This window comes from Notamacropus eugenii, chromosome 2 (genome assembly GCF_028372415.1).
Source record: "Notamacropus eugenii isolate mMacEug1 chromosome 2, mMacEug1.pri_v2, whole genome shotgun sequence".
Classification (NCBI taxonomy): Eukaryota; Metazoa; Chordata; class Mammalia; order Diprotodontia; family Macropodidae; genus Notamacropus; species Notamacropus eugenii.
The window spans coordinates 518,829,435-518,857,047 of NC_092873.1; the positions used below are offsets into that span (position 1 = coordinate 518,829,435).

Here is a 27,613-nt window from a genome sequence, read left to right on the forward strand (position 1 = left end):
GTCAAGGGACATGTGGGAAGGGCAAGGGCAGGAGCCCCACCGCCAGGCCCAGACACGATGCCCCGGACAGACTATAGACACAGCTGGGGAGGGGGTGCCCTCATCAATGAGACCTCAGACTACCTACTCTCCCAGGGCCATTGATGGCATACCCCTCAAGGCCAAAGTCCAAAGATGCTAGAGTGGTGAAGACAGCACACAGTAGGAGAGACTATGGCCTGGGCATCCATGCCAGCTGAGGGCCCACACCAACCGCACAAGGGACGACCCTCTGGCAAAGGTCTTGCCAAACACTAAACCTTAAAGGAGTCTACATGATCTGGCTGTTTTTGGGGGACATGGTTTCCTATCATTCTTTCAACCATTTATATTTATACCAAATAAGTCTTATCAAAAAGCCAACGGGTTACCTTCTGGGGAGCTTGGGAGTTCTGGTGGGTTTGTTTTTCTCCTCTTCTCTCCTTCTGGCTAACTCTTCAGCCGAGAGATGCTACAAACAACAAAACCACTTGATCAAACAGTGGCAAGGACAAGGCAAACCCACTGTGCCAAAACTGAATCTATCTGAAGATACTCCTTCCCGCCACGACAGTTCCTGCATCTGCTGCTGTTCACAAGAACACACTTTACCCTGAACAGTTGAGAAATGGCCCCCTCCCACTCAAGCTGACATCCACACAGAAGCCTGGTCAAGATGAAGGACAGGGGACACGAGGTGCCAGTGTAAGAAGTCCTGTGTGAGTAAGTCTCTGTCACTTACTGAGTAAAGCAACCATTAAAAAATCCAAAAGGCCCCTTCAGCTTCTACGCAGGCTAACTCAAGAAAAGCCTCTGTACACAGTTTACTCAGATGTCTCCTTCTGGTGGGGGTCACACCTTGGTAATAGTGAGGCCAAGGATGTGAGTGCAATATCTACATGGACCCTGCACACAGATGGCTGTCATAACCCTGCTCCCCCATCCTAGAAAGACTACTGGGAATCCTAAAGCCAGTGACTGCCAGGGAAGTGACCACCTTGTGAAAAAGAATCCAAGGCTTAGCCTGAAGTGACAGTCCATGGCCCTGGGCAAAGGGGAACAGACAAATTACAACCAAGCCCCAAGCCCTTATTAAGCACTAATGGTGTACTCAGTTCTAAGGATCCAAATGCAAAGAATGGAACAGCTGCTCACAAGAGACTGAGACCCTCAATGGGGAGACCATCACACACACACATACACACACACGCATACACACACACGCATACACACGCACACACACACACACACACACACACACACACACACACACACACACACACACACACACACACACACACACACACACACACACACACACCCCTACACAGATTATCATTAGAGACAATAGACACAAAGCTGACTGGAGGCCAAGTAAGTGAGCACTCACACTCGTGCCAGAGCTCAGGAAAGGCTGCAGGGAGGGAGGAAAGCCCCTAAGTAGAGAGAAGGACAGAGGGCATTCCAGGCCCAGGACAAAAGCACAGAGGTGCGAGTGTAAGCCCAAGCAAAGTGGGATTTTTTGTTGTTTTCTTTCTGATTCAGTTTCCCAAGCTCACTGAAAACATCTGAAGGATCGATCTCTTTTGAACCCTGATAATTTACAGCTTTCCTGAGTCACAGAGGTTTCATGCCTACTGAGGGCATGAGCCAATCAGGGGCCAAGCATTTGTTACATATGCTGCGAGGTTGGTATTTTGCTTTGAGGGGTTCGCTTATAAGGCCCTTTTGATTCCCTGGACAGGACTCTTGGGTAGCCATTTATTAAGAATTCACCCCCCAACTACTCAGAGGTTTGTGCTCTCCCATCCAGTGGTGTACGTAGGTGGTTGTATGACTTTGTTCAAATATTTAGAGCCCTGTCTGTTGAACTCTGCTTGTATTTTCTCCACCTTTCCTCTGTTGACCTTTACCCTGAACAAGTGAATGACTTACATGTTTAATTAAAGAAGGATGGTAACCCCTTTGAAGCTGTCTTACCTTTATAAAGCAGAACCTGTGCTAGCAGGCCATCCACATAACATGTGTTAGGGTATTGGAGGGAATGTGCTAATACAGGGAACTGAAGGGACAGAGAAAGGCCAGTTGGGGCCAGACTCTGAAAAGTGTCCACAGCTGGACAGGAATTTCTTTTCAGATGATAGAAGCCCACAAATAACTGAGCAGGGAACCACATGGTCAGCGGCTGAGCTGAAGGGAATCCCTTTGAGACAAAAGACAAGCTGCCAACGTGGCCTAGCCATGCTGGGACAGGGGAAGGCACCTTCCTGTCTAAGCTCAGGCCTCCTCATTTTGGGGATGGGGAGCTCCTCAAAGCCAGGGCCTTGCCTTAACCCTTTATGCCCAATGACAGAAGAGGGTTCCAATTCCACAGAAGCCACAGAGAAGTGGGGCTCCCTGCAGGCAGGACTTTCTATCTCCTATCTCCCACCCTCCCAGGGCCTTGATCTGGGGAGAAAGCAGTGAGGTGATGGCTGGAGAGCCAACCTCAGCCCAGAAGTGAATGCGGCAGTGACCAGGGCAGAGCAGATGTTGTATTCAGGAACTCAAGGATACAGCTAACGAGAAAACAGCCTTTTCTCAGATAGGAAACCTCCACTGTTTGGAGTATGAGGTCTCTAAGGGCCTTCCCAAATGTTGTGACTTTTAAATGTCTGAAGCTCCATGTTTCCTAACTGCCAGCCTTTCTTTTACCCCACTTCTAGTTTGCCCTCACTCACCATCACGATCTCTCCTAATTCAGATAAGGACAAATGACTGTAGGGAAGGGGGAAGAGGTCAGGTTTTTAAAACATGGGGATATTACCTCAAATGTCTGGCCTTCCAAGTCCCGGGCATCGCACCAGTTCCCCCATGGGTCTCGTACTCGTCGCCTGCGAGTACGCTGTAATAAGATTAAATTAAATGTTACCAATCTATTCAAATCAAATTGTTGACAATGATGGAGTTTAAAATGATGAACCCTCCAGTCAATGCAGTTATCCAATTCTAAAAGAATCCTAGCAGCAATGCAGAAATTAAAAATAATTGGTTTAACACCATTCTGGCAGAACAGATTGGTTTGGGAGTAGGTTTATATGTGAATCTGAGGTAACTGTTTTTTTGGGGTTTTTTTTTTTTTTTTGGCTTTAAGAAAATGATACAAGAATTCAGCATTGAGTGGAAGCTAGACAAGTAAAAGGCTAAGTGAGATGCTGGTAAAAACAAAAAGACACTCTCCCTTCCAACCCAAAGAATGACCCCATGACATGAACTCTCAATGATGTAGGAAGACAGAGAGAGGAGAGAAGAGGAAAGGAGAGGGAGACAGAGACCAAAGGGAAAAGAGGGAGGGAATAAGGGAAATGGCCCTTAGCCAGGAGGCTCCTCGAGGATGGCTTACCATCGACTGCAGCCTCTGCGCTAGCTGGTAGGCTTCCTGGGCATCTCTTCCATCTCTGACTCGAGTTTTGTCAGCGGGCTGGGGTCTGTTATACACGGCCTGCTCTATGGGAAGCCAGAGAATGTGTCAACTTATACTGTTTTATGAAACAATTTCAGAGAAGCCTGATCAGCACTCAGCAGACATGAGGAAGAATGGGGTGCTGGAAGTAGGAAATGGCCTGCTCACAATGCCGACTCAGAAGTGACCAACAATAAGGGTCACATGGGTGGCTTGATGGGTCTCGTGCAACAACACGAGTCTCTAGAATAATACATTTTGTACTCAATAAAATATCCTTTACCCTCAGGGCACTTTCAGTTTAACTGAGAGGTAAGGAAGCAGCCTCACTTTGTTTTCAAAACTGGTCAGAAATGTGTCTCCAGTCTAGTTCTAGGGGGGAAGGGGATTTCCTGCCTGGAAGCAAAATAACACGGTAACCACCCTTCCTGGGTGTTTGATGACCAGGGATGATGCTCCAGCTTAACTGTTGAGGATGGGTTTGTTAATCAGAAGCAGGTGAGTGATGCCTGCAGGTGTCTCTGCCTGAAAACACCCTAGAAATTTGTCCCTTTGTTGGACACATGCATCCTCATAATACAAAGGGACAACCACTTTTTACAGGCTTCTGTTCTGGGGAGGTTTGGTCCAATTACTTCCTAATCTCCAATTATATACTGCAATGCTAACTCAATAACAAAAGATATAAATGCAGTTTTAAAAGACACTAGCAGCTGGACAGAAACCTTGGAAAAAAAATGATAGGGCATTTTTCAGAAAACTGAACAACCATTGTTTCCTGGGATATGAATGTGGTCACTAATATTCAAGCAATTTTTAAAAGGGGGTTTTGGTATTGGGGCTATTAACATATCACCTGCATTTTGTGAGTTAACTGAGTACTGTCATAACTGCTTTAAATTCCTTTTCCTTTATGTGATTTTTAAAGGGCAGCACTATCAAACATGAGGCTAGATTGTCTTCTATGAGAAATTTTCAAAGGCAGGTCAGGAGGAAAATGTTAACAAGCCAATCAAAAGAAAGGCTTCCTAGATAACTTTTCAAGAAAGTGTCTCTTCTTTGAAGTGATCAAAGGCATTAGCATGTGCTGCAAAGATAAAAATGCAAATAATTTTTTCTTTCTTACCACATCCAAAATTGATTGCTCCAATTAATTCCAGGTATGTGTGTATCCGTCCAATGCAGTTAACATCGCCACAGTTCTTCAGGCCTGGACGCACTGAGGTCTTATTCAAATATTTTGGTTTGCATTTTTCCCTAATATATTGGAAATAGAAAAATAAAACCTTCACTTCTACAAAAATATTCTAATACTTGTAATTTCTTAACATTTTCTCTCTCAATACGTAGTCAAACTTCCCAATTCTTTCATATAACTATTTTAAATGAAGCTATCCTTGCAAACTAAGGTCGGTCCCATAGGGAAAGATTTCTGTGACAGTTAAAATAGATCCATTCATTTGCAAAATTATGCAGTAACAAGGCACAGCAGCATCATTTTTGCAGATGAGTTTTTTTCTTTTTAAATATTAATTTTTGGTGTTGACATGCACTTTTATAAGATGAGTTCTAAATTTTCTCCTTCCCCTCCCCCCAAGAAGGTACCTTGGGCAACCTGACACAGGCCGCACATGTACAATCATATTACACATATTTCCATATTAGTCATCTTGTAAAGAATTAGAACCAAAGAAAAAACCACAAGAAGCAAAAAAGAAAAAGAAAACAGTGCTTCGATCCGCATTCGGATTCCATCGCTCCTTCAATGGACGTGGATGCATTTTCCATCATGAGTCTGTTAAAGTCAGTCATGGCACAAAGTTGCTGTTACTGTTACAACGTCCTCCTGGTTCTGCTCACTTCACTCAGCATCAGTTCATGTCTTTCTAGGTTTTTCTGAAGTCTGTCTGCTCATCATTTTTATGGATCAATAATATTCCATTACATTCATGGAAATACCACAACTTGTTCAGTCATCCCCAAGTGATGGACACCCCCTCAATTTCCAATTCTTTGCCACCACAAAAAAGAACTACTGTATGTATTTTCCCATTTTTTGCTCTCTTTGGAATACAGACCTAGAAGTAGTATTGCTGGGTCAAAGGGTAAACAGTTTTATAGCCTTTTGGGCATAGTTCCAAATTGCTCTCCAGAATGGTTGGAACAATTCACAACTCCACCAACAATGCAGAAGTATTCCAATTTTCCCATAGCAAATAGGTTTTTCTCCAACATTAAATTCACCACATTTTAGTTACAAAGAGGCTGGAAATTATAAACATGCAAATGCAGAACTGGTGCTTTTTGGAAATAAGGTAACGTAACCGAATTTTAGATGTTTCATATTATTTTTCATTACATTCAAAGTTCATTATTGGGGAGTATCTGTTCCTATTCTGAAGCAGAGTGAATTTTGATGTTTAAAATGCAGGCAGTGCTACACACTTACTGGAAAGAAGACTGGTTCTGGAACCCCAGGCCTGGGGTTTGACTTTTGCCTAGGCTGCTTAGTGACAATGGGATCTTGGGCCTATCATCTTTGCCTTCTCCATAAAGTGAAGGATTGAGGCTCAACGTCTACAATACACCTCTGCCCTTCGGGCCTCTGCTCAGACTATTTCTAAAGCCTAGAATTAGGCTTTATTGAGAACATCAACACTACACTATTACAAGAAAATGCCATTTCTCACACGATGTCCTACACATGAGGCAGTCAGTATTATACGGCGCTTTTCACATGCAACACCATTTTAGGTGCTCTGGGTCTTATGAACCCATCTCACAGAGGAGGAAACTGTGGTTGAGAACAGTCACATGAGCTGCCCACATTCAGATGCAGGTCTCCCTGACTTCAAGGCCAGAACTTGAGGTGCCAAATGGAATCCATGTGGCCTTTCGGGGGCTGAAGCCTCCCATTCTCTTCCAAGACATCCCCCATTTTCCTTGTCATTCCCTTTCCCCTCAGCATCAGTGGAGAAAATGCCCAGCTCCTGTCAAAGGAGTCCCACTCTGCCCCTGCTCTACTGAGATCAGTGCAGGACCCTCAAGCCCAGCCAGGAGGGCGTCCACAAGGACCAATCAGCACCAGGACTCTGGTGCCACTACAGACCATCTTCTAGGCCTCCATCTTTGGCCAGAAGATAGATGGCCAATACAGGGTCTCGTGGAGTCCAAAAAGAAGAAAAGGAGGACAGCTGCATTCTTTTCTTTATCCCTGAGATGCTTCCCTTGGTGAGGTCTTAAACACAGGAACAAACATGAACATGGTCCCCGCTTCTGGGGACCCAAGGAGTGCCTCACTACCAACAGGACTAGCCCCATCTTACAGGAGGCTCACAAAAGTTACAAGAGTCTCTGCGTGACATGCTGTGGCCATGGCACAGGGCCCTCCTGAGTCCTCGTGACTGCACATCCAGGTCTCACTCCTCTTCCTTCCTGCCTCCCCAACTGTCGCCCCCTGCCCTAGCAGAGGAGGACTGACTGCTAATGCAGAACTCCTCAAGGCTTCCTCAGCACCCTCCTCCACTTCTTACCCTTTCCTCACTATTTTTACCCCTCCCATCTTGCCCCCTGCTCCTCTCCCCTGCCAGGGACCAGGCACTCACCTCTTGTTCCACTGCAGCCCATTCCTCACACTGCTGCCAAAAGAATTCTCCTTAAGCTGCGCTAGGACCTTGTCATTCCCCTCTGGCTTCCTACCGTCTCTTCTGCCTGGCCCCCCTCTCCTCCAGGACCCACCCTGTAGGTCTGGGCTGGCCCCCTCCCCCAGCCCAGACAGCACCTCCATGAGACCACTCCTGCTCCCCTCCTCCTGCTGTCCTTAGGTTGCTTAGACCACCTGTGTTCGGGGGTGGGGTCTGGCACAGATGAGAAGCCAAGAATGTTCTTGCTGACTGTAACCAGCCTGCACCACCACGATTGGTCCAGCCTCCTCCTCTCTTTGCCATCTTCCTTGTTGGCAGCTGGTGGCTAGCATATAATCTGGCCTCGGACCCCTAGGAGCTGTGTGAACCTTAGTTTCCTCATCTGCCCAATGGGGATGTGGTGATCCTGGAAGCCCTCAAGACACATGCTACCTAGCTAGTCAGCTGGCTCCCCATCACCAACTGGGAAAAAAAGCAGAAGCTCCTTCTCAGCATGGTCCCCCTCAGTGGTCCTGCTGCTCTGACCACACCCCCTAACATTCCAGGCATTCCAAGTCCTTCCAACAAGTCCCAGCTTGCTCTCTCCCCCTTACAGTGTTCTCTATAAAGCTTTCCCTGAGCCTATCTCTTTCTTGGATCTTTCCAAAGAGGAGAAAAGGTGGTGAGTACATGCTGTTCTATGAGGCAGAAATGTTCTGCCTACTTTTATTCTCCTCCCCCCACCCCAATCCACCCCCTCTAATAAAGAGATGCTGATCCTGGGATGGAGAAGGCTCAATGGATGGAGCTTCAGGAAAAGCAGCCAAAAACTGGGAATTCCGAAGACTGAGTCATTCTAGTTAGGAGCCTAATTAACATGCTCCCAAAGACACACTAAAGGGAGCTGGAGTCTCAATATTTCATTCAGATATGGTTTTGTTTCTTACCACTGATCCAAAATGTAATTCCTAATCTTCAAATAGCGTTCTGGAGTCTTGGCCTGGCGGCCCTCAAAAAACTCTGGGATGGCCTGCTTCTCTTCCTCCTGAATGGTGTCTCTGTTGACTTGTACCTCCTGCTCAGGTGCTCTGAGAGGCTCTCTGTCCTCTGGGCTCTCCTCATCCACTGGGCAGGAGGGATGAAAAGGCACCTCGTGATTGAGAACATCCTTCAGTTCTCGGCCAGCTACCTGCTGGCTGTCCTCCAAGAAGGCACCCCCTTCCCCACCCTCACTGGGACTAGACGTTTGATTGTCATGTGCCTGGTCACATCTCCCACCATTGCAGCTGGACTTCTGCAACCAGGAAGCTATTTCCGAGGTAGAGAGAGCTTCCCTTTGCCCTTGGGGGGCACCATGAAGGTTCTTCCAGGGAGCTGCAGAAATGGCTTGGTCTTGTCCCTCAGGAGAAACGACACCCTGGGGGTGTGTTCTGTGGTCTGTGTCTTGGAGAAGAGCACTACTGGGACTCCGAAGTGGGATGTGAAAAACCTCATCGGCTTCATCTGTGATGTCCACTTCTTCGTCATCAGATAACGCCTCCACCTTCACAGCATTCAGGTCAGGGGCAGTGTGCCCCCGTAAGCCTAAGGGAGCCCAAGATTTCTCCCCGGCAAGGGCTTCTGAGGCCTCAGGCTGGCTGCTGCACTTCAGCTTGGGCAGGCCTTTTCCCAGACCATCTAATTTTGTCTTATTGATTTAAAAAATAGAAAAAAAAAAACAAAACGAAGCTTTTACAACTTAAATGAGAGGCAGAAAACGAAGACAGCACTGCTAACCTGAGTCTCCTTGATAATTCATTTTTCTGTGCATGCGCACACACATACACACGCACACACATGTGCACATACATGGACATGCACACACACTCTCTCTCTCTCTCTCCCTCTCTGACCTCTTCAAGTTTCAAATTTATTCATATGCCTCAGTCATTCAGGCTCTGGTCATTCCTATTCACCAAGTAATTAAGACCCTGCTGTAATCACCAAGAACAAGCGCGTGGCCCCGTTTCTCTCTCTGGAAGATGAGTATTGGACACTCTCCCATGTGGGATCTGGTCTGCAGCTTTGGGGGCTGTGTTTAAAACATCAGAAATCTGGAAGTGTCCAGAAAAGAGCAAAGAGAATGCAGGGCAGGGGGGAAGTCAGAGGGATCTCTAAACATTTAATGGTCTGGGGTAAGGAGGAGTAATGATGCCTTGTCATTGACCCTGAAGCCCAACAACCTGTTGGGCTGGTCATCTCCCTTCCAGGACAGTTTCAATCATCTGTAAAATGAAGGGTGGGGTCTTAGAGGCCTCCAAGCTCCAAATCTACGATCCTATCACCCAGGAGTAATGGGTGGAAGCTGCAGACGAACAATCTCCAACAACCTAGGCTCGATGTAAGGCGAAGGACTAACAGAAAAGATGGCTAAAGCCAGGTGACCGATTCAAATCCAATCAATACCTCCCCTGGGGTGTGCCAGCAAACTCTGGCAAAGGGACTCAGTGCCCTCCCTGATGTACCTGTCAGACCATACCAGCCTCATCAGGGGGATGACAAGGAATGGGAAGAGCAGGTGACCACCAAGGGCACCACAGAGAGGGACACTTAATAAATGAATATACCACACTGTCCATGCTTCACAGCATTTATTTTGTGACAGAGCATCCAAATGATGATAACTTGGGTGGGTGACAAGGACAAATTTTCAAATTTAGGTGGGTTCAACGTACAGTAACATAAGAGTTAAAAGAATGCTCGATTTGGAAGCAGAGAAGATGGATAATCTTCAGTTTCTGTTAATTAATCCTGGGGGGTTTTGTTTTTGTTAATTCAAGACTGTAGGTTAAAAACCACATTTTAAAGTTAAGGAAATCATTCAATTGAACAAATAATCCAATAGTCATTTATTAATGCCTGTGGTGTGCCAAGGCACGTGCTGGGTATACAAACATGGAACTCACATTCTACTAGAATTTCAGAGGAAAGGTTGGCTTATGATTGCCAGTGTTTGAGCTAAGGCTTGGTACTAACTGAAAGGCTAAAGTTGTGACTCGGGGAATGACACTGACATTTCCTAGACTTTACCTACTTGTCTAGCTTAGTATACTTCGAGGATGTACATCATTGATCACCAAACAATTTGCATCAGTAGATCCTGAATGACTTAAAACATGGCATTTATAGTAAGACATCTGGGCCTGAACTGAAAGCCTTGTGTTTTCTATTTACTAAATTCAATGGGAGGTGTTTTCTTTTTTCTGCTTTTCTAAACATCACAATTTACCATTAACTACACGACCTGGGTCCTACTTACCTTCTTCTTTAAGTACTGTCTGGCATAATTCCTGACTTGTAAAACACTGCGGCTTTCTATTAGTTTTGCAATTTTGGTCCACCTCCGACCAAACGTGGCCTGCCATAGCAAAAAGAGAAGTTTTAAAATGTTTTTGTTAGTTTAGAAATTGAGCCTGAATAGGTAAGTCTTCTAAAAAATTACAACTAAAAAAAAAGGAACACTCATCACAAAATCATTTCCACTTTCCTTTGAAAGCTAAACAAGTGAGCCCATAGTTAATCAAGTCATAATTATTGCTGAACTGTGAAAACTGATGACCCTGATCAGGTAAATAAGTGGCAGGACCTGAAGTCAGAAGAGAGGAGGCTAGATCCTGTCCAAGACATTTAACTCACTGTGTGCCTGTGGGCAGGCCACTTATCTTTCAGCAGTTCCCTCATTTGTAAAATAGGGATGACATTAGCCCCTACCACACAGGGTTACTGTTGGATAACATATATTAAAAACAAAAATAAAAAAGCTCATGGTCCCTCTACCCTAAGCAGTACAAGACTTTCCCAGTTATGCAGATTTAAAAAAAATAAACAATCTATAAACTCTGGACCTAGTCATACTGATGAACAGCTTACGTAAATAGAACAAAGCTCTTGCAGAGTCCAAGGACACAAGTCAGACAAAAACTACTCATGAGAAAAGGGTAACATGGTTCTTTTGTCATCTTTAAGACCAATCAAATATTACTATTACTCCCTAAGATAGGCCTTTCAAAGACAGTGGTGGTTAACTCTTGAGACCTATTCCCCAAACCTCTGATGACATGTATTTACACTGAATCCTCACGTTTTAGTTAACTCTACTGGTAGTCTCTGCCCAATTAAAATACCAACAAATGGCTGCCTTTGCCCCTGCGCTGCTCAGAAAAAAGGTGGAGGACGAGATGTGGTTCTATCTGCATTCAAATATTACCATGCTATCACAGTGAAGATAACATTATAAAAAAGTTCATATTTAAGATTCAACCATATTAATTTCATTTAATAATTTCTGAAATGTATAAACAAATTTCCAAAGGCATGAAAAACTGTATTTTGGACATTCAGCAGCATTTAGTAGTAGTAAATATGTTCTCTATGTATTTTTTTTTCTTTTTACAAAGGGAGAGTACTTTACAATTGTACTGTTATGTTTCCACACTGATTCCCTAAAATTGATCTTTATGAACCATTTATGCAAATAGGTCGTTTCTGGTTTCTAATCAAAATAAAGCCATTCTGATTGCTTACAGAATTCCAAACGCCTGGATTAAAATGATAACTTCAGGCAACGGACAAGACACTGTTAATGACCCAGATGGGCAGGCATTAGGTAAAGAAGCATCTGAGGGCTAGGAGGACTTTTCACTTTTTGTCTTCATACTTGGCATCACACGGTCTAATTTCTCTAAATTTGTTCTAGGTCAGAAAAAATTTCTTTTGTGGGTTAAGGCTGCTTAAAATAAATCACCGTGATTTTAATGGCTTACTACGTCAGGCATCGTACTTTGGATCCAGTTCACTATTTCATTCACCTCTAGAAAAAATGTGAAAGATGCAATTATAAAAAATTTGAATGGGAAATATGTAACAATTTCTTCACTACCAGCTATCACACCTATCTGGACCTAGGAACAGCCAGAGCTGCTAGAATAATTTTATCTGAAATGATAAAAAGGCTCTTCATTACCAGGCCTTGCTCAAATAGCTCTTTTTCTCCAACCGTCCATTTGACTGAGTGACTGGCTGGTTTTGTCGGTGACTGAATCCTAAGAAAGAGGGGAAAAAGAGATAATATATGAAAAAAAGATCACCAATAAACAACTCATATCCGATACAACCAGAAATCATATGGTTATAGGTTGCACTCAAATTCTGAGGCCCAGATCAGTGAAGACACAAATTCAGGGGCACTTGGGAGGCACATTGTTTTAGGGGGAAACGGGGTTAACACCAGGGAAAAAACCATGAAGGGACCAAAGAGTGACTTCAGGCAAGACGCAAGATCAGCCAATACTTGCAGAACCTTCAGGTCATAAGAGAAACAGGAAGCCTTTGGACCTGGTTTCCAAGTTCCTCGGAAATCAAGTTCTTTTTCCTTCCCTCCCTTTCTAGAATCCTGCCTTCCTCCAATCCCTTTTCTCCCCTGACTCTTCAGAATCTCAGCTTTTTGACTGCTCCATGTAATTAATGGAAAGAAAAAGAAAATGAGATAAAAGAGTTAGACACATCTACATACTGCTTTTACTTTTTTTAGAACTTAGTAATATCTGCATGCCATCTATCTACCTAGATGAATGTATATAGTCGGTGGGCTAGTCAACAATGTTCCCTATATGACCTTAGGGAGGTAACCCAACCTCTCCACCTCAAATAACATTTTAAAAAACATTTAAAAATACTCAAAGAGATAGTCCAGTGTTCAAATACCTGGTAATTACAGGACTACCTTTACCAGTCTATGCCTGATAGAGAAACAAATGTCATCCCATCAACACCTTAAGATGGACAGAGAGGAAACCTGCAGAGGCCTTTTTCGAAATACAAATGCACATCAAAATATCTTAAGAAGAAATTATCTTCAATAAGAATACACTCAATGTTCAATTCATTTCTGCTTCCTCTGTAAAGGAGAAAAACCATTAGACTGGAAACAACAAAATGAGAATGGTCGACAGGGAGGTGATCCCTGACATACGGAGAGAGGAGGCCTCAGTCCAGACAAACTGCATGCTTGGGTCCTGAGAGAACTGGCAGATGTTTTAAAATAAGCCTGTCAGTGAAAGATCCAGGGAGATGGGAGAGATCAGACACTGAAGAAGTCAATGCTACCCTGATTTTCCAAAAAGGAAAGAGAACAGAGCCTGCATATAGGCCAATGAACCCAACTGATTCCTACAACAATTCTAGAATGGCTCATTAAAGAGATGACTGGAGAATGTTTAGAAAGGAAGTGGTGATTACAAAGAACCAGCACTGGCTTCAGCAACAAGAGGCAGGTCAGACTAATTTCCTTTCGTTTTCTGAGACAATTATTAAATTAGTGGATGAAGAGGATGGCACAGAGATAGTTTAGCTGGGTTTTAGCAAAACTTTTCTTAAACTATCTTGCACTACTCTTGTAGAGAGGACAGACAGACATGGGTAAGACCGTAACACTACCAGAGAGCTGCATAACCAATTGAACAACAAGACTCAAGAGTACATTAGCTATAAATGGCTGAACGTTAGCTCTGTCAGGTCTCCGGTGGCCCATCCTAAGGATGGGTGCTGGACACCATTTTATCAAAGACACAGACAAAGGGATAGATGGTATGCTCGATCCAATGGTACCAAACTGGGAGGGAGAGCTCATGCTGGAAGATAATCAGGATCTAAATGAACCTTTTCAGGCAAAAGAGCCCTAGGCTAAATCTAGTAAGATGAAACTCAGTTGGAATCAAAGAAAAGTCTTGTCAAATGAGATAAGTCAAACAAATGCTTAGCACAATCCCTGGCACATGGTTGGTTGGTTATTGTCCTTTATTCTCAAAGAGGACCAAAATGACATCACCATGATAAAGTGAAGTGAAATAAATGCTTATTTCCTTTCCTCCCTTCTACCTGGGTAGAAAAAAGAGTTTCACAAGTATAAGGAGAATTTAGGGATAGAAAGCAGTAGTGAAAAAGACCTGGGAATTTTAGGGGCCTGTGGGCTCAGACAAACCAGTAGTGGGACACTGGGCAGCAGTGAGAGGGGGTCCAGAAAAGAGGTGACCATCTCACTGTATTCTGCTCTCCTTTGAAGCACTGTGTCCAGTTCTGGGCACCACTGATAAGCTGGAGGGTCCAGAGGAGAAAAGCCAGAATAGTTAAGGGCCTGCAGTCCGTATCTTTTAATAAACTGGTGGATGGTACTGGGTTTGGAAAAGACTAAGGGGGACCCAACAACTCTTTTCAAGCATTTGAAAGGATGACCGTAAAGAAGTTAGAATCTCGTTTGACCCCAAAGTGCAGAAGAAGGAACTTGCTAGTGGAAATCGTTAAAATCTAACTCCCCAATTCTGTGATCTTTACTTAATTCCTCTTGCTTACTCAAGAGACTATTTTGGTTATCCTGGAAATTCACTGCAATGGAACATGCCACAGAATTAAACAAGGACCACCTCAAGTTGCTCTATTTAGATTTGGCGAACTTTCTTACCCATGAGCACTTTCCACTTGCAAATGTCATTTTGAGTCCAGTTTTTCTGACTGACCTACGATGACTTGCATACAAAAGGCACAACGTGTTGGGTTGGCTGAAATTAGCTGCTTCTTACATTTCCAAAATAAATTCAACTTTCCCAATGTCTTTCACATTTTTACCTAACACATGATCAAGAGAGTTTTGTCATACAGATTTACAAATTGCTTTGAGGATAATGTAAAATAATTCATAAAGTAGAAAAAGGCTTTAAAAATATAAAATGTACTTACGTGAGTTTTCCTGATTTTTGTGAACTGTAAAAGATAAAAAGAAGAAAATTAAGGTTTTTGTATTTAACTTTTTCAAATTCACTACATCCCCCCAAGGTATTGTCCAACTGATTTTTCTTTTTTTACCTTTTCACACACTTTTTATTCTTTTCCTTATGATCAAGCCAGAAATTGTCTGGAAGTGATTTATTAGACATATAATATCTGTGAGGTACTAAGGAAACTTTCTGTAAACTAAACAAGTAAAAAATGATGTCTTCCATATACACAATGGACGCTATTATCTGCCAAATGACCATCACCACAGATTAAGTTTAACATACAGTGAGTTACATCTATCTATCTAACATAACTGAAAACGAGTTAAACTACTTTTTCTAAAGTCATATACTACTGATATAGCGTATTACAGAGCCCATTCCTACCTCAAATGAACTGATACCTAAATTCTGAATAGCAGAAAAGACAAGAGAGAATCCTAGTAAGGCCTGACCTGGGCCACACCTGAATGCCTGGGAAGTAATGAGAAGAGAAACAAGCAGCCCTATGCTCCTCGCTTCTCCTTCTCCCCCATTCTGGTCTGATGAGGCATATAGGATAAAAGTGCTGGCTGGGTAAGATGGTCCAGTTGGCTGCATGAGCTTTGGGCTAGAATATACTTCCCTCACATCAACCCAAGACATACAAACCTTCTTCCTCTACAGCAAGAGGTATTAACCTTTATTTGTGTGGCATCAATACCCTGGACATTCTGGCACAGCCTAGGACCACTTCTCAGAATAACATTTTTAAACGAATACAAGAAAACATACAGAATTACAAAGGAGTCAAAAGTTGATGAAATTTGAAATGTAATTTTTTTCCCCCATTCAAGTTCAGAGATCTGAAATCTGGTCTCTGGACACCAGGTTAAGGATCTCTGCTCTCTAGATAGCACAGAGGTTTGGGCTACTTCTTTAACACGCTGGGGATCTTCCACAAGTTTGTAAAATTAGCCAGCCCCAGCATTTGCAGGCCAAGATAACCAGACAAATGGATTCCATACCCTTATTCTGCCTCCCAAATTCAAGGGCCCAGCGACTCTTCAGATGGCCACTAAGACAGCTTGGTGGAGAGGGGGTAAGAGAACCTAATGAAAACATGCTAGCCTTTTCCTAGGCAAATTGAAGACGGCTCACTCCTGGACTCAGACAGGGACAAGCAAAAATCCCACCTAAGGATAGCATGGTGGATGGCTAACAGAGATGCTCTCACGTGATCTGACTGTGAATATTTAGACCAGAATGCTACCAGTGAAATGAGTCCTAGCGGGGGCAGTACGATCATGGGATCTGAACAACGCTGCACACAGCTGGCCAACAGCAGGTCAGACTTGACCAGAGGTCTCCCTGCTCCCAGTCTAGGGCTCTTTCCGCTGAGCCAGCCTCGCCACCTCTTGCTCCACTCACTTAATTTTCACAAGTTTCTTTATTCTCTTCAGAAATAGAAAGCCCTGTTTCTTTCACTCAGTGGTGTCTGTTTCAGTGTTTCACCTAAGTCCCTGAAGATGAACTGCAGGAGGAACAGTCAAATATCAAACAAGAAAACACATATTCATGTAAGCAACTAGGGAACAAGAGGCCTGGCACAAATGCCAGCCTTGCCCAAGTATCTGGCTCAGCTAAAAATGGTTGGGCCCACGAGCACTAATACAGGCCCCGAGTCAAACACGTTCCACTCTAACATGAGCACGTTACAGCTGTAGTGTCAGGAAATTCCATTGCAATTAGCCTTCGGATGATCCCTTATTAAGAACATCATTCCTATGTACCTCCCTGTCCTGACTGTAACCATGCTTTTGAAATCAATGTTTCCACAGCATTAACAAACAATATTAGGCAGAGAATGCTTAAAATATCCAAGAGGTGCCATGATTTCTGAGACTTATTGCAGACTTTAAAATAATTCTGGTCTTTTGAGGTGAAAGATTACTTTTTGTCAAAAGTGTATACTATGGAACACCCTAATGACATTCAGAGAACCAAAAATCCTGGTGACTTTCAGGTGAAAAACCCTGCAGAATGACCAGTAGCGACAGCTGGTCCAAATTTTTTATTTCTAGCTTTTCAAATCCATTTTGATGGATTTTTTCCTCATAAGCATCAAAGGATACTCTTCTTCCAGTAACATTTTCTCGATGACAGCCCTGTTTTCAGCACTGATGGTATTATCCAGAGTCCAAGGCTATTAAAAGAGAAAAGAAATTTTTTTACACTAATTGATTTGAGAATATCTTCCATGATATATCAGATATAAAAGTGTGATGTCTAAGTGAAACATCCCAGCATGACCTTCTTCAACATCAAAAGACATAAGGTTTCTTATAGAATTTAAACCAAGGAAAATCTCCTAAGGGTGTTATCTACAATGGCTGAGAACAAGGACAAACGCAGAAAAACATGGTATTCCAAGATACAAAGCATCTCTCATGTGCATACTGTGAAAAGCAAATGACACAATCTTCTTATAAAGCACTTACAATGAGGCCATTATCAGTTCTCCAGGTGGAATCAAGGTAATGATCTTGCTGTAAACCAGAGGCTGTATTTTCATGGCTTCTGTAATAGATAAGAAAATGGGCACAAAGATGCTTACAAAAGGGAGCTTGCTTGGGGACTCTCTTGGGCTGCACCATGCCTGACAGCTTCCTCTCACTGCTTGTGATGTAGCAGCTGATCTGGTCTGTGGGCTTTGGACCAGCCTCCACAGCCAGAAGCCAGCCCTCCACACACGCTGGGGCCTCCCAAAGGGAACTCTATTCACACAGATGAAGGGCTTTTCTCACAAAGACAACCACAAGAGGTGGCTATTAGAAGTCCACCCATCCCCATTTCAGAGAGGAAAATGCAGTCAGTTAAGTGCTGGAGCCCAGACTCAAGGGCTGCTCCCCTTGCTGTTCCATCATGACTTATACGATGGTATTAGAAGATGAGCACACAGCAAAGGCTGCTGATGACAATTTGAGTGTTTTTAAAGCATCAAGAACACAGACCCATTACCAACAGGTCATCTTCAAGCATGACGAAAACCAGAAATGTCAGAAGTGTGACGTGTCAGCCAAAAAGGCCACCGGGATCTGATGCCTGCAGAGTCCCACCATACTTGGCCCTAGTCAGACAACATCTGGAGTACAGCGTTCAGTTCTGAGAAGCACAGTAAAGGAGGACACTGGGAAGTTAGAGTTGTCCAGAAGAGGGCAAAGATCCTTGAGTCCAAGCCATGTGAGAGGAGAGGATGAAGGAAGGAGGTATAGTTAGCCTGGAAAGGAGGAGGCTCAAGCAGGACATGAGAGCAGTCTGTAAGCATTTGAAGGCTGGCCATCTGAAAGCGCAATTAGATGGCTCTGTTTTCCCCAGAAGCAGAACCCAGAGCTAGGAGACAAGTTGGCAAAGGGGCCCATTGAGGCTGGATGTCAACAAAGGCTTCCTAACAAGGAGAGCTGTGTGTGGCCCTGGGCAAACTGCTTAATCCAAATGGCACCGACTGTTTCATCTGTGAAATGAAAAGGTTAGTCTGAGTGTTAGTTCTGGATCATCTACTGTGTGACTTCAGGCAAACTTCTATGGGGGGGAGGTGAGTGTGTTAGCTTATACCTTCCAGCTGTAAATCCCCTGATTCTAAGATTAGAACCCATATCTTCCAAACCTTTGGCACCCAAACCCCCTGTTAGCTGGGACAGCTTTGCATGCTGCCATGGCTGGGGCCAGGCCAGCCTTCCCTCAAACTGTGACCTGGGATTCCAACGGACCACTGAGATTTGAGTGCCCTTCTCCAGGGCCAGGACAAAGGGCCTGAGGGTAGGAGCTGGAATGGATGTAATGAGGATCTCAGAATCTGGGGGCTTTGACTTGAGTTCTAGCACAGAGCTGCTGTTCAGCTGTTTCAGTCATGCCGGACTCTCTGTGACTCCACCTGGCAGAGTAACTGCCATTTCCTTTTCCAGCTCATTTTGACAGGTGAGGAAACTGAGGCATTCAGGGCTGGGGTGAAGGGTCTCCAAGCCTGCAGCTCTGTCCACCGCCACCCAGATGCCGCAGCAGATCATGGACAGGACCAAAGGGACCCTCACCTGCTAAAGGACAACACTGGACTAGACAGAACTAGATCGCTCTCAGGCCCATTCCCTGCGCTGACACCTTGTAACCCAGGACCACTTGGAGGGCAAGCCTCCAGATTCTCTAGGGTCGTCCTTCCTGGCTCCTCGGCAGAACTGAACGCAACACCCCTGAGGGCGGCTCTGCTACGTTCCTGGCTGTGGGTCACCAGCCCCGAGAGAAGCACCGGACACTAAGGGGGCTCAGCGTCCGCAGCAGAAGTCGTGGAAGCGCTCCTCGGACCCCCAGGACACTCATCCTGGCAGCAGAAAACCCCCAGAGGGGCGCAGAGAGGAGCCACAAGTCACATTACCGAGGGCCTCAGGAATACTCCAGAGGAGCGGCCTGACGGGCCCCACCGGGACGGGCCCGGGAGCAGCCCCGCGCGGAGGCAGGACTGATGAGGGCGTCTGCGAGGCAGGCTTCAGAGAGCAGGGGAGGAGAGAGGACACCAGGCCCCGCCCCTCCGCGCTGGCCACACCCCCTGGGCTTGCCCCGCCCCCTGGTCTGGCCCCGCTTCACCCCCCCCACCCCCACCCCAGGGCGGCCCCCTCAGCCACGCCCACACTGACGTCACCAGGAGGACCCAGGACAGAGCCATCCCTTCATTAGGCACCTGCTGTATGCCGAGGGGTGGCCAGGTGGAGAGGGGGGACCCCAAGGGCGCCTCGCTCCCAAGGGTCACGAGAAGGGCTAGGAGAGCGGAAGGGGCCTGCCTCAGTTTCCTCATCTGTAAAATGGGCCCTCTCTGGGGTGAGCGGGGCCCCCCCATCAGTGTAGGATAGGGGAGGGGGCCGGCCCGAGGGCACGCGTGACGGGCACACCAGTGGGATCTTCCCATTTCACTGGCGGAGAAGGGGAGGCCCGCTCGGCCCGCGCGCCCCGGCGCCGCCCGCCCCGGGACCGTGACCCCCCGCCGGCCCGCTCGGCCCCAGCCCCGGCCTCACCCGCATGGAGGAGGAGCCGCCGCCCCTGGGTCCCCCTCGATATCCACATCCGCCTCCTCGGCCGCCATGATTGTGACTCCCGACCCCGCCGCGGCCTCGCGTGACCTGGCTCGAGATCCCGCGAGACTTGAGAGACGCGATGACGGAGGGAGGGAACGTCACCAGAGAGGAGGCGCGTGCGTAGCGTGTTTGCGGTTGGGGGCGTGGCCACAACGGGTCGGGGGAGCGGCCAGGGGCGGGGCTATAGCTCGGGGGCGGGGCTATGGGCAGGGCTGGAGCTCAGGGGCGGACCCAGAAGGCGAGGCCACGTGGAGGCTGGAAAGCTCTGGGGTCTGGAAGCCGAGGACCGCAGGTGGTCTCTGATGTCCCCCCACTCCCCGACTGGTGATGCTGTAAACTGTGCCACGGTGCTGCCTTGAGAGCTTGTAGATTTGGAGCTCACTCGTTTTAGTGTGTTTGCCATTAACTGTATTTCTGATTGGTAATCAATCATTTCATTTAGATTTTGTTTTTTCCACCCAAAACCCGCAATTATTTTTATTTCCCACCCTCACTATAGAAAAAGAGAAACAAAAACAAAATTCGTAACAAATCTGCCTGGTCAGGCAAACCAGCTCCCCACGTCTGCATCCAAGCATCAGTTTTGTCCTGTGGTCCCAGGGGCTCACCTTGGACCATCCAAGGTCCAGGGGAGCTGGAGGAGGGGTCAGTCCAGCTGCCTCATTTTACCGTTGGGAAAACTCAAGCCCAGAAAGACTGACTTCAAATCAGAGCTGGAAGGTGGTCCTCTAATGGAAAGATGAAAGAACCAATTCCCAGGAAACTGAAAGTGAATTAAAATCATAGATTTGGAGGAAGGATTTCAGAGGCCATCTGGTCATTTTACAGATGGAGAAACTGAGTCCTTGAGAGGGGGAGTGATTTGACCAAGGTGGGGGGGGAGTAATAGTCATAGCTGAGATTTTATATAGTGCCTTAAAGTTTACATAGTCATAAATCCCAAGCTGGAACAGATCTCATCAAACTCCCATCTTTTTCCGGTGGGGAAACTGAGGCCCAGAGAGTCTTGCATAGGGTCACAAAGCTGACTCCAGTCAGAGTGTTTTTCATATCTAGAACTAAAAGGAGACTTGCAGATTGTGACAACCCCCTCATTTCACAGATCAGGAACAGAGGAGCTGTTAATCAATCAGGCAATACATATTTATAACATAGGATATTTGATATTATTATACAACACATAACATAATATAGAATAATAACGTGAACCTATGACCATAAACGGACTTTACAGACTCTGTAAATGTGACCCTGGGCAATGATGATCAGAATGATCTGAGCAATAATAGCCAGCATTTATGTATCACTTTAACGTTTGCAAAACACTCTACATATATTAATTAACTCATTTGATCCTCACAATAACTTGGGGAGGCAGATGCTGTTATCACTCCCATTTTACAGAGGAGGAAACTAAGGCAGATGGAGATTAAGTCCTATGCCCACTGTCTCATAGCTAGGGAGTGTCTCAGGTAGGATTTCAACTCAAGTCTTCCTGATTCCAGGTCCTGTGCCACCTAGCTATGATTTAACCTCTCTGGGGTTTAGTTTCCTTCTCTGTAAAATGAGAGGGTTGAACCTGATCTAGTTGTTAAGGACTCTAAAGCCTTGGAAATGGTTGGGTGGGATAAGTTTCAGTGGTTGGCTTAGCTGAAACTCCAGCTTTGTTGGAGGGCCAGCTCCTCTTCAACCCCCTCTTCTCCGTCTTACTAAGTAAAATTCCAGGGTGTCATCTGTGCCAGAAGTTGGAAAGAATTCACTCACCCCAGTGCACACATGTCAGGTAGGCCTGGGGAAGCTGCCCCTGAGGGGGAAGTAGAGTCATTCAAGAAGATAAATTTTATCCGAGGGAAATTTTGCTGAGCTGCCTGTCCACTATGTAGCGATCTCACTCACAGAAATGCTAAAATAGCTCTGAGGCAGAGGATCTCCATCTTTTTTTTAATATCATGGACCTCTTTGGCAATTTAGCATAACCCACCATGGTTTTTCTGAGAAAAATCATATTGGTGAATGCATAAAGTAAAACAAGATTCTAAATGAAACCAAAAGCTGGTGAAAATAAGCATGTAATTATTTTACTTTCTAAGTTCATGGACCCCCTGAAATCCTGAAACGAACACCTAAGGGAAGTATCTGTGTACCCCACCAGGAGAAAAGCCTGTTCTTTTAGGCACTGGATTATTTCATTAAAAAGCTGAGACCACTCTCCTGCCTCTGCAATTCAGGGAAAATACAGTAGATGGCAGGCGGAGCTCAGCAGAAAACCAGCAGATAATATCACAGAATTTGATAAAGCAGCCTGGAGGATGCTATCAGCAGCCGTAGGAGAAAGCAGCAAGTAGCAGTTTTAGAGGCAAGAGGTCTTTTAGTGAGGTCACAGACCTGAATGTATGAGGCCTTTTCCTTCTTATTTGCTTTGCTTTTCTGTTTTATTTAAATTCATTTCGCTTTGGTTAATGTGTAATCTGGTTTGGTCTGTTAAAAGGAGATCATGGGTGGGGGCTCTTGGACTGTGGCTTTACACAGATATTGACTCAAAGATCAGCTTGAACCTGGGGTAGCCTCCAGGTGGAGGAAGGTCCCACACTACCTTAAGGCTCAAGAAAATTTGGGGAGAGGGAAATCACTTTCAGCTGGGGAGACATGACATCTGAAATGAATCCTGAAAGAAAAGAATTTCAAATAGTAGAGATGTGGAAAGAATGCATTCAAAGCACAGAAGAAATGCCCAGTGTGGAGAATGAAATGAGGGAAAAGCCAGGAGCTTAGTTTGGCTGGAATGTGATGGTATGAAAATGAAGGTGCTACAACAAGGGCCAGAGAGTCCATGGTATTTGGTTCCATTAGCAAGGGAAGACAGGCCAAGGTAGACTAAAATTTCCAATAAGTTTGTGAGGAACCAGAAGGAATAAATGAATTATTCACTGCTTTTGGGTTTAAATCCAAGCTTTGCTATGTGATCTTTACCTGTTTGTAACTTTGATCTTGTCTTGGCCTCAGTTTCCTCATCTGCCAAAGAAGGGAGTTGGAACTCCAAATCCGCTGATCCTTTGCACTAACATTTCAGTAGCCCTTCAAGGTATAAAAAGACATTTCTTCCCAACAAATCACCTCTCATGGCCCCACCTTTACTGGTGAAATGAGATCTAAACTCTTTAGTCTGGCATTTATGGTCCCCTATATACAAAATGAGTGGGTTAGCCTAGCTCTTAGATCTGTGAGTTGCATCTATAAATTAGTCAGGTTAGTGGATGAGTTCTGGATTTGAGTCAGAAGCCCTGAGTTTGAATCCTGCCTTAGGCACTTCACCTTCCAAGGCAAGTCACTTCAAATTTTTGCAGCCTCAGGTTCCCCAAGTGTAAAATGGAGAAAATAATTGTAAAGGTCAGATGCGATAAGTGGAAGGCCCTATACAAAAGCTAACTATCATTGTCACCGTCACCAACCAATTGTCATGGTTCTTGCCATTATAATAGATGGGGAAACCGAAGCTTCCAGGGATTCTTATCCAGGTAGTAAGCGTCTATTGCAAGCTTTGAATCCAGGTCTCTTAACTCAAGTTTTGACGCTCCTTGCCAATATATTATATCACTTTTCTGTCCCTTCCCACAAGGCTTTTCTAGTCTGGTTGGCTAGATGAGCCATTTGGTACTGCTCCAGTAGAAGTCATCCATCACCTCCTTCAAATGACAAAGTGTACGATTGATGGAGGAGGAGGGGGAAAGGAGATTCTAGGAGAGGAAAATCTATGAGGAGGATGGTAATGAGGCTTCCCTGGAGCAGAGGATCTGTGTTAGTGAATATTAAGACATGAGCTTGGAGAGTGAAAGGAAAGCAGCAGAGCCTTGAATGCCAGACTGAGGAATTTAGATTTAATATGCAATGATAATGATAGGTAGCATTTGTGCAGTATATTAAGGTATGCAAAGCACTTGACAAATGTCATCTTATTTGATCCTCACTGTAGGAGACAGTTGGGAGATGGGTGTTACTATACTCATTTTATAGATAAGGGAACTGACGCTGCTAGAGACTCATGTACCTTATCCAGGGTCACTCAATTACTCAGTAATAAGATTTGAATTCAGAGCTTTTCTGACTCCAGATCTAGGACTATCCACTGTGCCCCCTAGCTATCCCAACAGGGCAGAGATAGGGAGATGTACAGTTGTTGTTCACTCACTTCTGATTCTTTGTGACCCCATTTGGGTTGTTTTTTTTTTTTTGGTAAAAGATACTCCAGCTCATTTTATAGATGAGGAAACTGAGGCAAACAGGGTGAAGTGACTTGCCCAGAGTCCCACAACTATTAAGTTTCTGAGGTCAAATTTGATCTCAAGTCTTCATGACTCCAGGTGCAGCATTCTATTTACTGAGCCATCTAGCTGCCTTAAGATATAAAGTATTGGGTGTGAATCCTGGCTCTGCCTGATAATGATGAAGATGTCTTTACTTATCTCCCCTCCCTCCACCCCTCCACTTGTCAATGCCTCCTTTCTCAAATAACCTGTAGACATCTGTAGTGTTTTCCAGTAAAATGCAAGAACTATTTCCTTTAGATCTTTGTATACATCCTCTGGAACTCTAAGTTCCTTCTCACTCTTCAGCCAATTCACCTGTACATTTCTCTGCAGTGAGGGACAGTAAATTTGGAGGGCAAGACACAAACCAGCTACCACTGAACTGCGAGAGGTTGGGCAAGGCATTAGCCTAGGCTAGGGTGGAGAACTTGCAGCCTTGGGGCCACATATGGCCCTTTAAGTCTTTAAGTGAGGCCTTTTGAATCCAAACTTCACAGAACAGATCCCCAGGTTCCCCGACCCTGGCCTAGACCTTACATGATAGATGAATTAAGGATTGAATGAACTTATAAAGATTACTATGAGCTAAGCTCTGCTAGGACTGGTTGTATAAACAGAGAAGCAAAACAGTCCTTTTTCAAGGCTTTCACACTCTAAAACCAAAAAGGAGCTCACAGGTATAAGGAAGCTTCATCTGCAGGTCAGGTGGGAAGCCATCCCCCTCCTATCCTTTGGGGATGGTGGCAAAGAACATAATACATATTTTAAATGGTGTTTCTTTTGATAAATTCATATCCATTTCTTATGCTGAATCATTTCAACAAAGGTCTTCGCTGGAAGGAGAGCCTACAAACTGGGGGCTTTGCTAAGGGATCCTGGGCTGTCTGCATGGGGGTCTAAGGCTTGGTGGTTGTCACGGTGGTGGTGATGGTGGACTGACTTTGGCCGCATCATCCAGGAGCTTAGGAAAGGTTTGTTAATTTGATCTAAATCGAATGTCTCTCTTATTTGACCTCCACAAGTTTATATTCTCTTTTCTTACGCAGAGTAGCTCAGAGCTGTGGGGAGCAGAGGGGGGACAGTTGGGGCTGGGGAAATTAGTAAGTGAACGGCAGGAATTGGAAGCAGAGACTGATAGGCAGGCAGCGGCTACACCTAAGTGCTTCTGAATTTTTAGTTTTTTGCCTTTCCACTTCCAGATCATTTGCTAGACCTTGTGGGTGGAGAGAAACTGAGGCATCTCCCAGACACACAGCTCCTGTAGGTTTCTTCTTGTTTTTTATAGCAGAGCATTGTGGAATAGATTTTATGGGGCACAAAACCTATCTAAATGGTTAAATGGGAATTATAAGGCTTGGGACAGAGGTGTTGAATCTACCTAGGAGGAGGAAGGGAGTTCAAAAGAGGCTGATTGGGTTCTAGTGACCTGGCTCACTGTTCTGGGTTTCAAAAGAGCTTTGCCACTGAGAGCTTAGATTCCAAGAGCAGACAGACTTGTATCGACTTGGATCCTATGACCAACCACATGAGGGTCCGGTTCTACCAGAGTGGGACAGCAGAGCCCACTCTTCCCCTCAGAGGGGAGAAGGAGCCTCTCAGGTGTGGAGTCCAGTAAATGAAAGGGTTAGGATGTGATCCCTGGTCCTTCGATTCTAAGGAGAGCAAAATGAGCTTGGAACAAGCCCTTTTAGAGCAGTGTAATGATATCACCTGAAAACAGCGTGGGAAGCAGGCGTCATACCTCTACTTGTGTTAGGTGGCCACACATGTTCCTTACGTGGGTCACTGCCATGTCTCTTGGTCAAACGTGCATTTCTCACAGGGGATGCTAATATGTGGTCTTCCTTCCTGCAATGGGTGAGTGGGATAGGTTTAGTGAAGACTTCTCAGATTGTAATTCTTCTCCCAGGGGTGAGGTAAGACTGAGAGGCTCAAGGTTACTATATTTTTAGAACAGAATAATTCCATATAAGGATATAAAACTATGTAGTACATTAGGGTCTCAATGATTGGATAAAGTTTACCTAATTCTTCAATGTCTTCATTTCAAAAGGGATTGGTTAGATTTCGTGTCTAGAATGTAAGATCATATTCTCAGCTAATGAGAATAATGGTCAGTGGGGGAGGAGGGACTTGCGTTAGAGTCTATATAAATCACTGCCCTTTCTTTGTCTTCGGCTTTCCTACTCCAGGTGAACTGCTGTAGGATTGTCCAGATTCTCGAGAATCGAATAAATCTCTTTTCTGTCATCACTTTGAGAGGCCTCTGAGTAATTGATTTATGTAGGGACCTGAGCCATCCCACACATGGAGGAGAGGGAGCCCCAGGTTTAGGGTGGGGTGGGGGGCTCTACTGTTGGTACTTTTTTATTATAATACTCCAATAAAACTCTTTGTTTGGACCTGTCAGGTCCTCTGGCCAAATAATTAAAGTAAACATATGGAGGTGGGGAGCCACTCGTAAGCTTTGGTTTTGAGTCAATACAGACCCAAAGACCACCTTTAACACGGGGTGACTTTTCTTGGCTGTCTATGGGGGAGACAGAGCTTCCTAGGCTCTATACTAACATTTCCAGCTCCTCTCCCCCTGTCTCCTCTCTTCTCACCTCTGGCCTGTATCTTCCAGCTCCCACTTGGGGGTGACCCCACCCTGAGCCTCTTCTCCAGGCTGCTGCACCTGGTCATCAGCCTGGCTCCCGCCCCCAGAGCTCCCCTTTGTATTTGTTTTTCCCCAATTAGGATGGAAATTCCTTGAGAGTAGGGATCTCTTGTTCTCTTATATTTTTATAAGAGAACTACCTAATACATTTGTAAATACTAAGTAAATGATCTGTCCATCTGACTTTTTTGTATCATAGTGATTAAAGTAACAATACAAGTAAGTACACATATACATGTGTATAGGCACATGCACACATAACACATACATATATGTATGCAGATATAAATACATATGTACATACACATGCATATACATATATATATAAAACTCCCTAACACTGTCTCTGTCTCTCTCTCCCTTTCCCTTGCTCTCTCTTTAACTCTCTCTCTCTCTCTCTCTCTCTCTCTCTCTCTCTCTCTAGTTCTCCCTCTTTGTCTCTCCTTCTCTGTCTCTGTCTCTCTGTCTCTCTTTCTCTCCATCTCTCTCTGAGCCTCATAACCAAACCTAGGGCTTTCCCGAATATTTAGAGAAGGGGTGACTTTTTCCTCACAGCATTCCAAGACAGCTATCCCCCCAGCCTCCTATGTGGAGGACCCCTGCCAAGCTGCGCCCCGACGAGGGCTGGAGGTGAAGAAGGCCCCTTAGGAGAGGGGC

The 27,613-nt window shown here is 45.1% G+C and overlaps 1 protein-coding gene across 13 annotated transcripts in view; it reads right to left on the reverse strand.

The window, feature by feature from the left end:
• The window catches only part of MYSM1 (Myb like, SWIRM and MPN domains 1), a 68,539-nt gene extending 48,497 nt beyond the window's left edge, over positions 1 to 20,042 (reverse strand). For 12 of the 13 annotated variants that reach the window (XR_011975859.1, XR_011975858.1, XR_011975860.1 and 9 more), the window contains exons 1-12: positions 19,934 to 20,042; positions 17,372 to 17,450; positions 17,006 to 17,076; positions 14,980 to 15,057; positions 14,854 to 14,877; positions 12,086 to 12,164; positions 10,382 to 10,480; positions 8,031 to 8,770; positions 4,587 to 4,717; positions 3,401 to 3,504; positions 2,825 to 2,902; positions 411 to 490 (exon numbers count right to left, since the gene is read on the reverse strand). Coding sequence is in view for 7 of the 13 variants with exons in the window: in XM_072649635.1 (XP_072505736.1) it covers positions 411 to 490; positions 2,825 to 2,902; positions 3,401 to 3,504; positions 4,587 to 4,717; positions 8,031 to 8,770; positions 10,382 to 10,480; positions 12,086 to 12,164; positions 14,854 to 14,877; positions 14,980 to 15,057; positions 17,006 to 17,076; positions 17,372 to 17,450; positions 19,934 to 20,001 (1,631 nt within the window). In the remaining 6 variants the exon portion in view is untranslated. Of the gene's footprint in view, positions 1 to 410; positions 491 to 2,824; positions 2,903 to 3,400; positions 3,505 to 4,586; positions 4,718 to 8,030; positions 8,771 to 10,381; positions 10,481 to 12,085; positions 12,165 to 14,853; positions 14,878 to 14,979; positions 15,058 to 17,005; positions 17,077 to 17,371; positions 17,451 to 19,299; positions 19,418 to 19,933 lie in introns of those variants that run through there. The other variant, XM_072649639.1, reaches the window with a different exon arrangement.
• Positions 20,043 to 27,613: the final 7,571 nt, after the last annotated feature.